Consider the following 15,503-nt stretch of genomic DNA (forward strand, 5'->3'; position numbering starts at 1 on the left):
TATATTTCCCACGAAGGGAAGTTAGCCAAATATTGGAACTGCAAAAAGGCGTGATGAAGACCCTGCCTAAGAAGTACAGCAAGCTGTCTAAACTGCCAAGCAAAGACTCATAGCCTTGGCTAACCGCCTGAAGAGGTACACAAGAGAGATAGAGGGCAGAAGAATAAACCAGATGTTCTCCACAGAACCATCCAAAGTGTACTCTCAGTGGCAGTGTAATAACATGAGAGCGGACCCACCAAGGTTGGAGACTGAACAATACTGGAAAAACATATGGGAGAAGGAGGCATCACATAACAACGAAGCCCAGTGGCTAGTGGATCTAAGAGCGGACCACGGCAACCTCCCTGAACAGGATGCAGTAACCATCACAGTGGCAGACATCCAAGAAAGAGTCTCAAGTATGAAGAACTGGACAGCACCAGGCCCTGACATGATCCACGCCTTCTAGCTAAAGAAGCTAACTGCACTCCATGAGCGCCTGGCAACACAAATGAACCAGCTGCTAATGGATGGGACCCACCCTGAATGGTTAGCAGAAGGCCGGACAGCCCTGATCCTGAAGGACCCCCAGAAAGGAGCAGTCCCATCCAACTATCGCCCGATAACCTGCCTCTGCACAACATGGAAGCTGCTCTCAGGTATCATAGGGGCTAAGATGAACAGGCATATGGCTCAATACATGAGCAGGGCCCAGAAAGGAATTGGTAGAAACACCAGAGGAGCAAAACACCAGCTACTGGTAGACAGAGCAATCACTCGAGACTGCAAGACCAGACAGACCAACCTGTGCACCGCCTGGATTGACTACAAGAAAGCCTATGACTCGATGCCTCACTCATGGATCCTGGAATGCTTAGAACTATACAAGATCAACAGGACACTAAGAGCCTTCATCAGGAACTCAATGGGGCAGTGGAAAACAACCCTAGAGGCCAACTCCAAGCAAATTGCACAAGTCATCATCAAGTGCAGCATCTACCAAGGAGATACATTGTCCCCACTGCTGTTCTGCATAGGCCTGAACCCCCTCAGCCAGATCATCACCAAGACTGGCTACGGATACCGACTACGGAATGGAGCAAACATCAGTCACCTCCTCTACATGGATGACATCAAGCTGTATGCCAAGAGTGAACGAGACATCGATTCCCTGATCCACACCACCAGGATCTACAGCAATGACATCGGAATGTCATTCGGACTGGATAAGTGTAGTCAGGTGGTAACAAAGAGAGGGAAGGCAGTCAGAACTGAGGGAATTGTACTACCAAAAGGCAACATAGCAGATGTTGAGGACAGCTACAAGCACCTTGGAATCCCGCAGGCGCATGGGAATCATGAAGAGGCCGCAAGGAAAACACACACACACACACACACACACACACACACACACACACACACACACACATTTTCTGAACCGCTTGTCCTATGCAGGGTCATGGGGAACCGGAGCCAACCCGGCAACACAGGGCGTAAGGCCGGAGGGGGAGGGGACACACCCGGGACGGGACGCCAGTCCGCCACAAGGCACCCCAAGCGGGACTCAAACCCCAGACAGCAGGACCCGGTCCAACCCACTGCGCCACCGCGCTCCCCCGCAAGGAAAACAGCAACTGCCAAATACCTGCAGAGAGTAAGGCAAGTCCTGAGAAGTCAGCTGAAAGGGAAGAACAAGGTCCGGGCTATCAACACCTACGCCCTGCCGGTCATCAGATACCCCGCTGGCATAATAAGCTGGCCAAAAGAGGAAATAGAAGCCACTGACATCAAGACAAGGAAGCTCCTGACAATGCATGGAGGATTTCACCCCAAATCCAGCACCCTGAGGCTATACACTAAGCGGAAAGAAGGAGGCCGAGGACTAGTAAGCGTCAGAGCTGCTATCCAGGATGAAACAACAAAGATCCTTGACTACATCAGGAAGATGGCCCCGACTGATAAGATACTTAGTGAATACCTCAGGCAACAGAAACCTGGGAAGGAGGACGAGGAAGAACGGGAACCATCATGGAAGGACAAACCCCTACACGGTATGTACCACCGGCAGATTGAAGAAGTGGCTGATATCGAAAAATCATACCAGTGGCTGGACAAAGCTGGACTGAAAGACAGCACAGAGGCACTAATCATAGCAGCACAGGAACAAGCTCTAAGTACAAGATCAATAGAGGCCAGGATCTACCACACCAGGCAGGACCCCAGGTGCAGGCTGTGCAAAGATGCCCCTGAGACAATCCAGCACACAACAGCAGGGTGTAAGATGCTAGCAGGCAAGGAATACATGGAACGCTATAACCAAGTGGCTGGCATAGTGTACAGGAACATCTGTGCCGAGTATGGGCTGGAAGTCCCAAGATCAAAGTGGGATACACCCCCAAGGGTGGTCGAGAATGACCAAGCTAAGATCCTGTGGGACTTCCAGATCCAGACTGACAAATTGGTAATGGCTAACCAACCGGACATAGTAGTGGTGGACAAACAGAGGAAGAAAGCCGTAGTGATAGATGTTGCCATCCCAAGCGATGGCAACATCAGGAAGAAAGAACATGAGAAGCTTGAGAAATACCAAGGACTGAGAGAGGAGCTAGAAAAGATGTGGAAGGTGAAGGCAACAGTGGTCCCCGTGGTAATCGGAACACTTGGGGCTGTGACCCCTAAGCTGGGAGAGTGGCTCCAGCAGATCCCGGGAACAACATCTGAGATCTCTGTCCAGAAAAGCGCGGTCCTAAGAACAGCTAAGATACTGCGCAGAACCCTCAAGCTCCCAGGCCTCTGGTAGAGGACCCGAGCTTGAAGGAGTAAGACCGCCCGCAAAAGGGGGCGAGTGGGGAAAGTATATACATAAATACAAATATACATACAGATATTGTCAGGCACACGTCCTCACCACAAGCAGACGCACCTGTGGCTGATCAGGGAGATGATGCATAAAAGGACGGCACCAGATTGACCAAATTGCGGAAACCCCTTGAGCCCCCTGCACATCTCTGCCTGTGCTGTCCTGTGATCTCTCCCGTGTTCCCAGTCCCTGCTCCTGTGCCCTTCTCTGTACGGTTTCCTGGTGTTCCAACCATTGGCTTTGATCTGCGTGTTATGGCTTTGGATTATCCCTCCGGTTCTGACGATTGCTCATTGGTGACCCCTGCTTGTTCTTTGACTTCCCTATTTCGCCTGCCCCTTATCGGATACCTTTGCATAATAAACAGTGCACCCACACTTGGGTCCGTCGCCTCCTTGGAAACATGACACACATATACAGTATATCATATATATATAATCACGTCCACGCCCGCACCACAATCGACAGCACCTGACACCAATCAGTGCACTCATCTTCAAAAGACCCGCCTCAGCTCCTTTGCACTTGGGGAATCTCACTGAGACTCTTCGCCCGTCCCCGACAACGAAAACTTGCCATGCCCGCATCCTTGGTTCCGCGTGATATATACATATCATATACATACATACATATATATATACATATATATTTATAGGGGGAGGTAGGGCGGTGGCGCATCGGGCCTGGCCGGGTCCCTCTCCCTGGCAGATCTGGGGTTTGGTGAATGATGCCAGACACTTGCAGTACTATCTGCCATACAGCTGACAAGCTGGTGTCTGCTGGAGCTAAAAAGGTTTATGCTATTCTGACACATGGAATATTCCACGGTTCAGCGATTTTCTGCATTAAAAATGCCAGTTTCAAAGTCGTGGTCTCTGCACATGCAAGTACGCAACTTTCTGCACATGCAAACACGCACACAGGAAGTTTGGCAGTTAGGCTGGCAAGCACGCATGCAGGCATTGTCACAGGCATGCAGACAACTAGATAGCCAGTTAGGCAGATTAGCACACACACTGGAAGGCACACGGGCACCCACGGAGGAAGGTAGACAGACAGGCAATCACACACGCAGAAAGGCACGCAAGGAAGAGGATAGACAAGCAATTAGGCAGACAGGTAGTGAAGCAGGCAAGAACGCAGGCTGAGAGGAACTCAGGAAGGCTTGCACACAGGGACCCATGTACTTAGGCAGGAAACTAAGCAGGCAAATATTTTTGCATGCACTCAGGCAGTCAAGTACACATTCTGGCATGCATGCAGGTAGACAGGCACGAATGCACGAAGGCAGAAAAGCACCCATGCAAGCATGAGGGCAGGTAGACAGGCAGGCCCTTACATTCATTCATTTAGCAAACACTTCTCCAATGTAACTTCTACGTAGTGTCAGCACACACATTATTCACCTAAGGTGACTTACACTGCTAGATACAGTACTTACAATGGGTCAATCAACCATACATCGGTGGAACACACTCTATCACTCACACACTATGGATAAAGCTGAAGAGCAACTGTGATAGGAAACCAGAGCACCCAAAGGAAATACATGCACACACTGGGAGAACATGCAAACTCCACACAGACTGAGCAGGAATCAAACTCACATTCTCTTGCACAACCCAGGTGCTGTGAGACAGCAGCGCTACTTGCTGCGTCACCATACCACATCTGCACGTAGACAGGCAGTTAGGGTGGCATGGGTGCACACGGGCACATACACAGTGATGCAGACTGGCATCAACGCAACCACATAGTTATAGATGTGGGAATGCCGGCAGGCAGGGACACAGGAGCCCTTGCAAGGCTTGGGACGATACACAAACTGCAGGGGGTCCAGTGAGGGGGGCAGCAGGGCCTTAATGTGCCTCATAACAAGCCTGTCGAAGCACTTCATGACGATGGATGTGAGTGTGATGGGATGATGGTCGTTGACTCAGGACACAGAAGAATTCTTCGGCATGGGGATAATGGTGGTGGGCTTGAAGCACATTGGAAAGATGGAGCTGCTCAGGGAGATGTTGAAGATGTCCAAATCAGGAAGATGTTGAAGTGAACCAAATGCTTTGGGGCAAATTGAGCTAGTGTTTCAACTTATTTCCCCCCAAACATGATTTATAATGTTGATGAAACAGGTGTGACAACAGTGCAGACACCAAAGCAGGTAGTGGCAGAAAAAGGAAAGAAGCAAGAGAGCTTGTGACTGGTCTGTGCAGTCAATGCAATTGGGAATGCAGTCGCTCCCATGTTTATCTTCCCAAGGGTTAGATACAAAAACCACAACATAAATATTTTCTGTGATGCAGAGTTTGAGCCATCCATGGTGTCAGACAGTCCAAACCCTGAGCTGCAGCCTGCTGCTCCAGATAATTCACCCATGGATTCAACCTCCACCTCTGCTAAGCTGCCTTCACCATGCCCTACACATCCAAGTGTATCACCAAGCAAGTCAGATTCGCAACCCAAACACACTGGATATATGTCTCCTACTGAAATTCTACCCTTAGCCAAAAGTCGGCATCCCAGGGCACAAACAAAACGAAAGTGCATAAAAACAAGCACACTGACTGATACACCTGAAAAAGAGGCAATTGAAAGGGCTCAAAAAGAGAGAAAAATAAACAGAAGGGGGCGGAAAGAAAGTATCATCAAAGAACAAGGAAAACTCAAGAGGAAAACAAAGAAGAAACAATTCACAGTGTGCAGCAGCTTTGAGGACAGTGATGTTCCTATCCAACTTGATGACGCTTCTGAGTATGAGAGCTCTGAGGATGACAGAAATGAACCTGACATCTCAGATTTGTCAGTTGGTGACTTTGTAATAGTCAGTTTTGTGACCAAATGCAGGAGCTTCCACTACACTGGCTTGGTTGAGAGCCTTGAGCGCAACAAAATAAGTGCAAGATTTTTGAGAAGAATCCGGGGTAGCACTGGCAGTGAGAAACCCATCTTTGCATTCAAAGAAAATGATGAGGTATCTTCCTACTGAGTGATGTGCTGATGAAGCTCCATCAGTCTCAAAAGGCTGAAAGAACTGCAAGGAGGGAGCAACAATTCATATTTCTTTGTAACCTCGATAAATGGAATGTTGAATAGTTGTTTTTGTTGAGCAGTGGTCTTGAAGCTCTAACTGTGACATGTTTATTTGTTTCTTAAGCTCTGGTGATTTGTTTTCACAAGTTCAAAACTGTGAAACTGCTTGTTAATTAAATCATGTTCAGGTTTAAACTGAAAAAGTCTGATGGTAAACTTATCCCCAGATGGCTCAACCTACCCAATGACTTGGATCTACTTACCTTTAACCTGGGGGCAAGCTAAGCCACATAACCCGTTTTTTTTTGAGAAGTCATATTTCCAAGGTTGTTTGCCATAGATGCATTCTTCTAATTTTGGTTGATAGCAGACATCCTGAAATGTAACTAATGTTTTTATTTTACTTTTTTTTTCCTCACATATCACTAGTGTGGAATGAAAGTTTGATTCTAAAGTTTTGCTAGTAAGTCTCTTCCTAAGAGATTCACTGGGCAGAAATCACTCAGAAGGGAAGCGTGATGTACAACATGAGCAGTCTTTGGGCTAGTCATGGCTAGTGGTAACGTTTCAGCAAGGAAATGAGTCAGTCCGGTAGCACCAACAACGTTAGCGAATTGTCCACTGGTGGGGGCTTCCAGTGCCTCTTTGGATAGCAGAGTGGAGCGGGTAGCCCCAGTGTCGACCAGGAACTTGATCTTCTTCCTGTCCACCTCTAAGTCAATCAGAGGGTCAGTTTGAGGACACTGGGTAAGGGCGATGTACTGACCTTGAGCTGGGCTTTTGCTCCCATCGCCCTCCCCCACGCTTCCCTATTGTGGAAGCAGCACACATTGTGGAGGCAGTGCACCAACCCCTCCTGGCGGGGCTGGCCAGCCCACCCTCGGGTCTTCGGGCTTGGACACCTGCGGGCAGTCTATCTTCCAGTGGTCCCTGGCACCGCACTTGAAGCAGCCCTGCGGATCACCAGACACTGGGTGGTCCCCTGGCCTCCGGGTTCCACCCTGACCACCTCGGCCTCTTCCTCGGCCCCTGCCTCTGCCTTGCAAGGGAAAACCTCCACCTTGATAGAACAATGTCTGCGCGGTCATCAGCTTACATGCCTTTTTCTCTTCCTCTTCCTTGGCTGTATTCTCAGCATGAAGGGCGTGACTTTGAATTGTGTCCATGGTTGCCTGCCCCCATTTGAGGCATGTCTGTTTCATGGACTTCTGTAAGGGAGAGAGCAATCAAGCCACAAACACAGACACCATCGCACAAGCTCATTCTGCATCTGTTTCAATACCTGAATAATCCTTCATCAGGGCATCGAGACGGTGTTCCCAGTCTGTGATACTTTCGTCGGCCTTCTGTTTTTCCCGCTGTATCTTTGACCAGTCAGGCTGTTTTTTGTATTTTTCCTTTATTCTAGTTCCCATCTGTTCCCACTGTGAGCGGAAGTCTCCATGGTTTCTGTCGTGACCCTGCCATGCCCCACATATGTGTGCCCAATCCCCTTTCAGGCGGCAGCGCAGTACCTGTGTCCATTCAGCCCCACTTGGCTGATAAATACCGTGAAGGTCTAGGACCTCTTTCCAGAAGCGGTCACCGCCCACCTGTCTTGGGTCTGGCAAGCTTTGGGTCACGTCAGTCAGCTCTTGAATGTCCCAGTTTCTTTGCACCATCACGTACCGATCGAATCCCAGTGAATCTGGGCCCCTCGGGTAGGGCATCGGGACTAACGGAAACTGCTGTATCTTGCCAGTGGGCTCCTTGGGAGAAAAAGAAAGACATGGGCCCCCATACATGGTACCTGCCCTAGTGTGGCTGGGACTGGCCTTCTGCACGGCCTCTTTGCCATCCTCCTCCTCCTCCTAATCGGGTGGGGTGCTGGGAAAAGGGCCCTCTGGCCCCTGTTCGTCATAGGAGGGTGGGAGAGCAGGACACAGAGGCATCTCTTCTTTCTTTTTTGCTCTGCTGTGTTCACCTGCAGGAAAAGATTGAGCAGCCATAGTCAAGACAGTATTGTGCATTTCAGTTTTTCCCTTTTCTGCCTTTGGTTTCCCAGTTTCAGCCTTCAATTGAACCTTGAGGTCTGCAACACGTTTCTGTGCCGTTTCTAGTGTTCTTTTCTGAACTGCAGTTTTCCACGCTTTAAACTTCTCCAGTTATGAACATTTACACCCACAACAAGAACCTCTCTCTCTCTCCAACAATTTTTCCTTAGTTTGTCTTATTACTGCTAGGTCCATTGAACCTTCCTGTGGCCAATAACCTCAAGTTTGTTTATGCCATTTGTAACACAGTTTTCTGAAGGTCATCCTCGTCTCTATTTCCATTATCTCTCTCCATGTCTTTTTTCTGTCTTCGGTACTCGAACCCAGTGGCGCTCCTCCTCTGCCTTTCTTCTTCATTAGCCTTTCAAACTCAGTTTCCCCAGCCGGATCAAATGCCAGATCTGGACCCCAGTGTGGTTTACTGTTAGTTTGCTCCATCGTGCTTTTCTTTTACCGTTAAACACACCACCTTTCTTTTTCTGCAGTTTCAGCAATTTACTCTTTTGGTTTTCTTTGTTTTACTTTTGGAATTACAACTAGTACTGGTTATGCATTTGTTTTTTTCTCCTTTTTACTCTCACTCGCAATCACATGCACACCTTTTTTTTTTTTTTTTCCACGCACACTTACACACACACACACACACACACACACACACACACACACACACAGGCACACAGGCCAAAAGGCTGACGAACAGATAATAATTTTCTTATCAACTACTATTGATTAAGCAGCAAAGTAATTTCTCAATAAAACATAATATGCATGCGGTAGATCGTTGATACACTAACAGACAAATACCACAAAGAAGACAAACATACACTCCTGGCTCCCCTTTTTTAGTTTCCCTGGGCCAACCGATACGTATCTCTATTGCTCTTATTCCCTTCCTGCTGGACTCTAACCAACGGATAGTCTGGACTCGAACCAAACTAGCAGACTGGCCTTTCACCAATCTGTCTTACGGTATAAGGCGGACAGTCGCGAACCAATCTTGTACTCCTCGTGCCATCTTTCCTGGAACAGAAAAACACCGTACACCGTTTCTGCAACCTGGGTCTGTCTGTTCCTACCTCATCACGTATTCTGTCCGAGTCGACCCATGTACCGCGGGACGGGCCAGCCCTAACTTTTGCTCAGGCTCAGTTACCAGCGGGTCTCCAAGGACAGTCGCCCCCTCAGTCAGGATCCTTGCGGCTCACAGGGCGGTCCCGGCAGAAGGTTGTGATCCCAGACGAAGCCCCCAAAACTGTGGTAGGAAGAAAAGACTCAGTTCAGCAAGACAGCCAGATTGCAGAAAAATTATTTTATTCATGCGTGCACATGGGTGAGCCTCCCAGTGAGAATCACACCCCAGCAGTTAAGCAAGTAGATATTTATACATATTCCAGGGTGGTTCTTCACAAGCATGGGTGAGATACATTTTTTGTTTCATCATCCCAAACAGGTCAAGGTGCCCCCAATCTCCCGTCCTTTGATGAAAACACTCCCAACCGTCACCAGTATTATCATTCTCAATACGCACAGTCTCATGGGAACTACGTAAGTGTGAATTCCTTCTGATATGTTATGGGAACAAGCTGACACAGAAAGGGACAAACTGGCACCAGTCTGCTGCCTGGAATGTGGCACTTTCTTGCATAGGCCGTTTCACTAGTTAAACATTGTAATACATAAGCATGTAGGCATAGCAAAGCTTTAGAATCAAACTTTCATTCCACACAGGCCACTAAGTAAAGGTGTCTGGTTCCTCACACTGTCCAACTCCACACGTAAAAATTTCTCCGTTCATCATTTCCAACGATTAAAATCTGTATTCAATAAATAAATCACAAAAAACTGTCACGTCAATAAAATCTAAAATAAAACAATAAAAATCACTAAGGGCAACTAATACCTCATGACAGAACTTTAAAGCACTAGAATACATACCTCAGTGCTTAAAACCATAAATAGTAAAAGGAACTTACCCGGTAACTCCGCCGCTATTTATTTACTTCTTTCTCACGTTTCCTTGCCTAGGCTAGAGGACAAAATGTAGAGAACAAATAAAAATTGGCTCATCTTACCCCGTTCTCTATACGATGAACGGTGTCGCGCATGTCATGATGGTGGCTCATAATGCACATATTAATTCTCACACTGTGAGTCACAGAGCCTGTGGCTGCTGAGGGCGATACGGGGTGTGTCTGCGAGTCAGACAGCCAAACACGCAAAGGTGTCTCCAGGCAAAAGGCAATGAATGCAGCAGGACCAACTCCTGCCATCTCTCTGGCCGCCGCCCCCCCAGTAAAGCGACGGCCATCGGGGACAGCCCGCCGCGGAGGATGAAGAGGAAGCAGAGCCCAGCGAAAGCTCCGTCCTCGGCTGAAGTGACCACGTCAAACAATCAGGTCTCAGTCCAGCAACTGAACGAGCTGCTGTCTAATGGCAGCGGCTTTTACAGCCTGCCCACACAGCACTTCAACGAGGTCTTCCCTAGGATCTACATCGGAAACGCGTGAGTCCGTTACTGCCCGTGTCTCTGACTCTGTCGCATCATTGTCCGCCTACCTTATATTTTTCTTTTTCTCCATCGCATTACGGCCACTCTTTGTCAGTCAGCTTACTGTCCGGAGCTACACATTCGGGTGTCTCATTCATTGTGACAGTACATGCCTATTCAAAATCACAACACCAGCGGATCGCCATTAAATCTGCGTGTCACCATAATATTGTACATTTACATTCAGCAGACGCTTTCTCAAAGCGACGTACATCTAATAGAAAATACAATTTGTGCATTAGTATATGTACAATATGAATATTACTATTATTACCACAACAATAGACTAATAACCAACTGTACTGCACCTGGACTGGAAATTATATTTTCTGAATTGAATATATCTAGGTTTACTGGTCGTTTTTCCCCCTCTTGACTTTTTAGTAATCGTTTTCACAAAAAGACATGAAAAGGTAACGTTGAAATATTAATATTATTGCATTTGTTTTCCCATTGTGTTTTTATCTATAGCATTACTGTAATTTATTAATTTTTTGCTTGTTATTACCAGTTCCGATTTCCTACAAAAAGTCCAAATACGTGTGTTTCAGGTGAATTTACGACTCTTGCCCAGTTGTGAACGAGTGAGTTTTTCTCTAAAGCAGTTTAAAACGAAACTACGTAGCCCGTCTCAATTTGCTTAAGAATCTGACAGCGATCATTTTGAGTGATTTCACAATTTGAGCTGTCCCTGCGTGGAAAGAGAGCTGCCTTGCAATTAGGCTCCTTTAAGAGGTGTTTTATGTGTAGAACTTGGCCATTTTCTGAAAGCTACTCACAGTAAAGCAGTCACTTTGCTAACTGCTGTCTAGTCAGGGTCATGCTGTCTGCCTGGAGTTTAGGCTATTCCACTTGGTGCAAGGCTAGGGCTGTACACCTGGGAGTGGATGCCAGTCCATTGCAGGGTTGTGGAACACGCACACATTCTGCATCCCTTTTACACACACACACACTATGGTCAATTTAGTTTTACCAGTTCACTTGAACTGCAACTGTCTTTGGACTGTGGGAGAAAACACAGACATGGGGAGTATGTACAAACTCCACAGAGACTGAGCCAGATTCAAACCTATACCACTACAGCCCAGGCATTGTGAATGGGAGTTACACTGTGCCACCCCTCACAGTAAAACAGCAAGTGTAAGCTACACAGTTTGATATAGTTACATTTGTTCATTTTGCTGAAGCTTTTCTCCAAAGCATCTGATAATGTTAACCTACTTACAATTATTTATCCATTTGTAAAGCTGGACAATGCAGGGTAAGTACTTTGCTCAAGGATACTACAGCCAGAGGTAGAATTCAAGCCTGCAACCTCTAAGTTCAAAGGCAGAAGCACTACATTTATTCATTTTAGCTGACACTTTCCTCCAAAGCAATTCACATTGTTAAGGTACTGACAATTACTTACCCATTTATGCATCTGGGTTAATTTAACTTAAGCAATTTTGGGTAAGTACATTGCTCAAGGGTACTACAACTGCAGGTGAGGCTTGAACTTATGACCTTTGAGTCCAAAAAGAGCCACTCTAACCACTACACTACCAACTCTCCTATATAAGCATCTGGTGATTCTGCACTGATGGCACAAGTGTACAGAGTGTTAATGGGGAAAAATATTGTAGTTATTTCACACTGAAATTATACATATACAACTTCAAAGGGAAACTGCGAGTGTACAGTGATTCCACCGGGACACCATGAGCATACAGTGATGCTACATTGAGACCATGTGTGTATAGGAAAGTAGAAAGGACATGAGTGTACAGTGATGTTACAGGATAGAATGAGTGTACAACATTTTCAGGAAAACAACTGTAAAATGATTTAATAGTGAAAAAGTCATTTCCAAGGGACACTGGACTGTGCAGTGATGTCACGAAAAAAGAATGAGAGTAAGTACACCCTTCCACACACTGTTTCTGTTGTGCTTAAAGCTGCTAAGAGCAAAACAAAGTATAGCAGAATGGCTCTGATAAAAGAAGTTAATGCACTGGGCAGATGACCCCTGCCTTCTGTTTGGAAATAATAATGAATTTTTAATAGGTCTTATCAATGGTAGCTGCAGTTCCCCCGAAGACAATCTCTCAATATCTTTGTGTACAGTCCTCCAGACCTTAGAAGAGTAATTTGTTCCTTTAAAAAAAAGAAAAATCTATGGTAATATCTTTATGTTTCCCACCCCACAATTTGATACCCAGTTGTGGTAAAATAAACCAAATTCTGTTAATATGGACCCATTTATTTCAATAATTACCAAACATTAACATTGGGTTCCCTTCATGTGGACAACACTCTATTGATTCTCCGGGGTGATTTCATCTTGTATGTTGAGGACATTGATGCAACCAGCCTTCTGATACAGCTGCAGTCCTTTGATGTCTCTATGTGTCTGTCCTCTGCTACTCACACAGCAGGCCATAATCTCAACCTTGTGTTGTCCAAATACTGATGCTTGAATTTTCTCGTCATTTCCCTGCTTCATGTTTTCTACCATTTCTTCATCTCTTTCTGCCTCTTCACAGCTTTCACATTTTGTAATTTATTAGAAAATTCCAACACCATGTTCTGTTGTACAACCCAGGTGCTATTAACCAGCAGTGCCACTCACTCTGTCTCTGTACCACCCTAAATGACATGCACACATCTCATTTCTTAATTTAAAAAAACAATTGAATTCAGTTATTGTTAATGCATTTATTTCTGTTATTTTGATATTCAAGGACATTTGGATTAGAATAGGATTGCAAAAGCACTTTTACTAATTTTACATTCTCAAGTTTGTAAAAAAAAAAACAGACTATAGAGCTCTTTGACCCAGGAGCACTTAGAGGCATTCATGTTCATGTCTAAAGAGAAAGAAATTATTATGTCCTTGAACAATGATCAGATCGCAAACAGGATGGCAAAGACTGGTGGCTTTATTTCCTTAGAAAATGACAAGGTGAAGTAATATGCCAAGTGTGGTGTTCTTGCATTGGCATACCGCTAGCTGGCGTTCGGGGTTTTGCGATTAGAGAGATAGCAGAGGAGAGAAAAAGAGGACAGAGAGTGTGTGCATGTGGTGATGTTTACTGGTATGTTCCATGCTTGTTCATTATCTTTATTAAAATCTTTGAAGAATAATTCTCGTGCTTCCCTCGTTTACTGAAGACACAACACCACGTTTAATCCTCTTCAGAAATTAAAATGGTTTATAACTGAGTTTAGCTGAGGTTTTTTTTTTCATGCTACATTTTTATCTCTCAGTCATCATTAGTTCATTTGTCGTATGGAATACCCTACTTGGTTAGTGTATTGTAGCATTACAGTTACATTAGATACAGTGTTTATTATTCAGTAGCCAGTACTGCTATGGGTAGGTTTGCAGTATGTACTGTAACTGCTGGGCTGAAAGTAAGCTCAGGTCAATTCTATTTATTTTTATAAAGTGCTCTTCTCACACAGTGACACAGAGTATGGAACAAGGGCATTAAACAAATAAAGAAATATATGGTTAGCTATACATCAGATTACTACATTATTCATGCAGTTATTAAAGCAGTAAGTATGCTTACTAGCCATAGGGGAAAGGAACAAAAAACTTCCAAACAAAAGGTAAGGGAGAAAAAAAAAAAAAAAGCACTGGGGATCAAAGTGTCAGTGGCTCCCCTCACTCATGGGCATTCTAGATTAAGAAAAAAAACAAAAACTTTTAAGTCAGTTTAGAAGTAATAATAACTTTGTTGCTGATTGTTAACTTAATGTCCCAGTTCACATAGGCACGTCTTGTTTATCACGGCAGGGGGTCGTCAGCTTCAGTCAGCATGGTGTGCTGATATCATGGCTGGTTGGCCTCCTCAAGTCCTGTCATACGGAAACAATGCTTAACAAGAGGGAAACTGATAGCAATCGATGAGTTAATGAGATTATAGAGTTGTATACGAAATGGAAAAAGCACAAAAAAACAAGAATTATACTGGTTATTAATATGCCAGAGTGAACATGTACTGTAAGTCTTAAGCTTTCGTTTAAAGGCTGAGACAGATGAGACATTCCTGACAGTAACAGGTAGACTATTCCAAAGTTTAGGTGTTCTATAGCTAAAGGAATGGCCTCCTACAGAGATCTTAGTGATCACAGATACTCTAATGTAACTTGCATACAATGAACAAAGACACCAAATTCCGTTATGACTGTGATAACTGGATGTGGGTTTGGTCATTGTTCAGTCTGTGTATGGTTCCATGTTCTCCTCATTATTGCATGGGTTTCCTCCCACTGCCCAAGAACATTTCCAAGCTAATTAATTTCTCTAAATGGCCCATAGTGTATATTTTTGTGTTTCAATGTCCTACTCTACAGGTGAATGATTGTAGGGTTAGTGCAGTGTATCTTATTTTGTAAGTCACCATGCATAAAGGTATTAGCTAAACACTAATTAAGCATACTAAGGACAAAGTAGGAATATTAAATGTAAGTTAAATTGAATTGTTACAGAATTCTGTACTTCTATACTATATAGAAATAAAAGGTTTCTTGTATCCCTTCTCGGGTATATCTCTTCCCCCTTCGGCCTTGCTCCGGCTCATCATGACCACGCTCGGGACAAGTGGTTGTTGACATTGCTTGGTTGTTGGTTTCTTGTGTGATAATACTGTAGGCTCTCATAAGTGGCAACCAGTCCATAATATGACATGTGTGCCAACAACTGTGACATTTACACATATTAACTTAGCAGACTCTGTTTCTAAGAATTATTAAAAATAACAAACATACTGTACATGTTTAATGAGCACTTATAAGATCAGGGGAGAAGTTAGTCTGAAAGAGATGAGTTTTGAGAACATTCAAAACATTCATTTGGTTGAATGTGACATTTTAAGACCCTTCATAAATTTAGACAGAGATTCAACACTTCTGAGTGAGAGGGGGTGATCATTCCAACACATCTCAGCGAGAACTGGAAACTTTTGTGCTTTTGATTTTGGACCTCTTTTGTGTGGGACCACCAAGTAAGCAGAGCTGGAGGAGTGCAGCAGTCTGATTGGGGTATAATGAGTGATCA

General features: G+C 45.0%; 1 protein-coding gene across 1 annotated transcript in view; it reads left to right on the top strand.

The window, feature by feature from the left end:
- Positions 1 to 9,974: 9,974 nt before the first annotated feature.
- dusp3a (dual specificity phosphatase 3a) overlaps positions 9,975 to 15,503 on the top strand; it is a 76,748-nt gene continuing 71,219 nt past the window's right edge. The window contains exon 1 of the mRNA XM_018752783.2: positions 9,975 to 10,411. Within this exon, the coding sequence (XP_018608299.1) occupies positions 10,239 to 10,411 (173 nt within the window). The 5' untranslated portion in view covers positions 9,975 to 10,238. The remainder of the gene's footprint in view (positions 10,412 to 15,503) is intronic.

This window comes from Scleropages formosus, chromosome 7 (genome assembly GCF_900964775.1).
Source record: "Scleropages formosus chromosome 7, fSclFor1.1, whole genome shotgun sequence".
NCBI classification, from domain to species: domain Eukaryota; kingdom Metazoa; phylum Chordata; class Actinopteri; order Osteoglossiformes; family Osteoglossidae; genus Scleropages; species Scleropages formosus.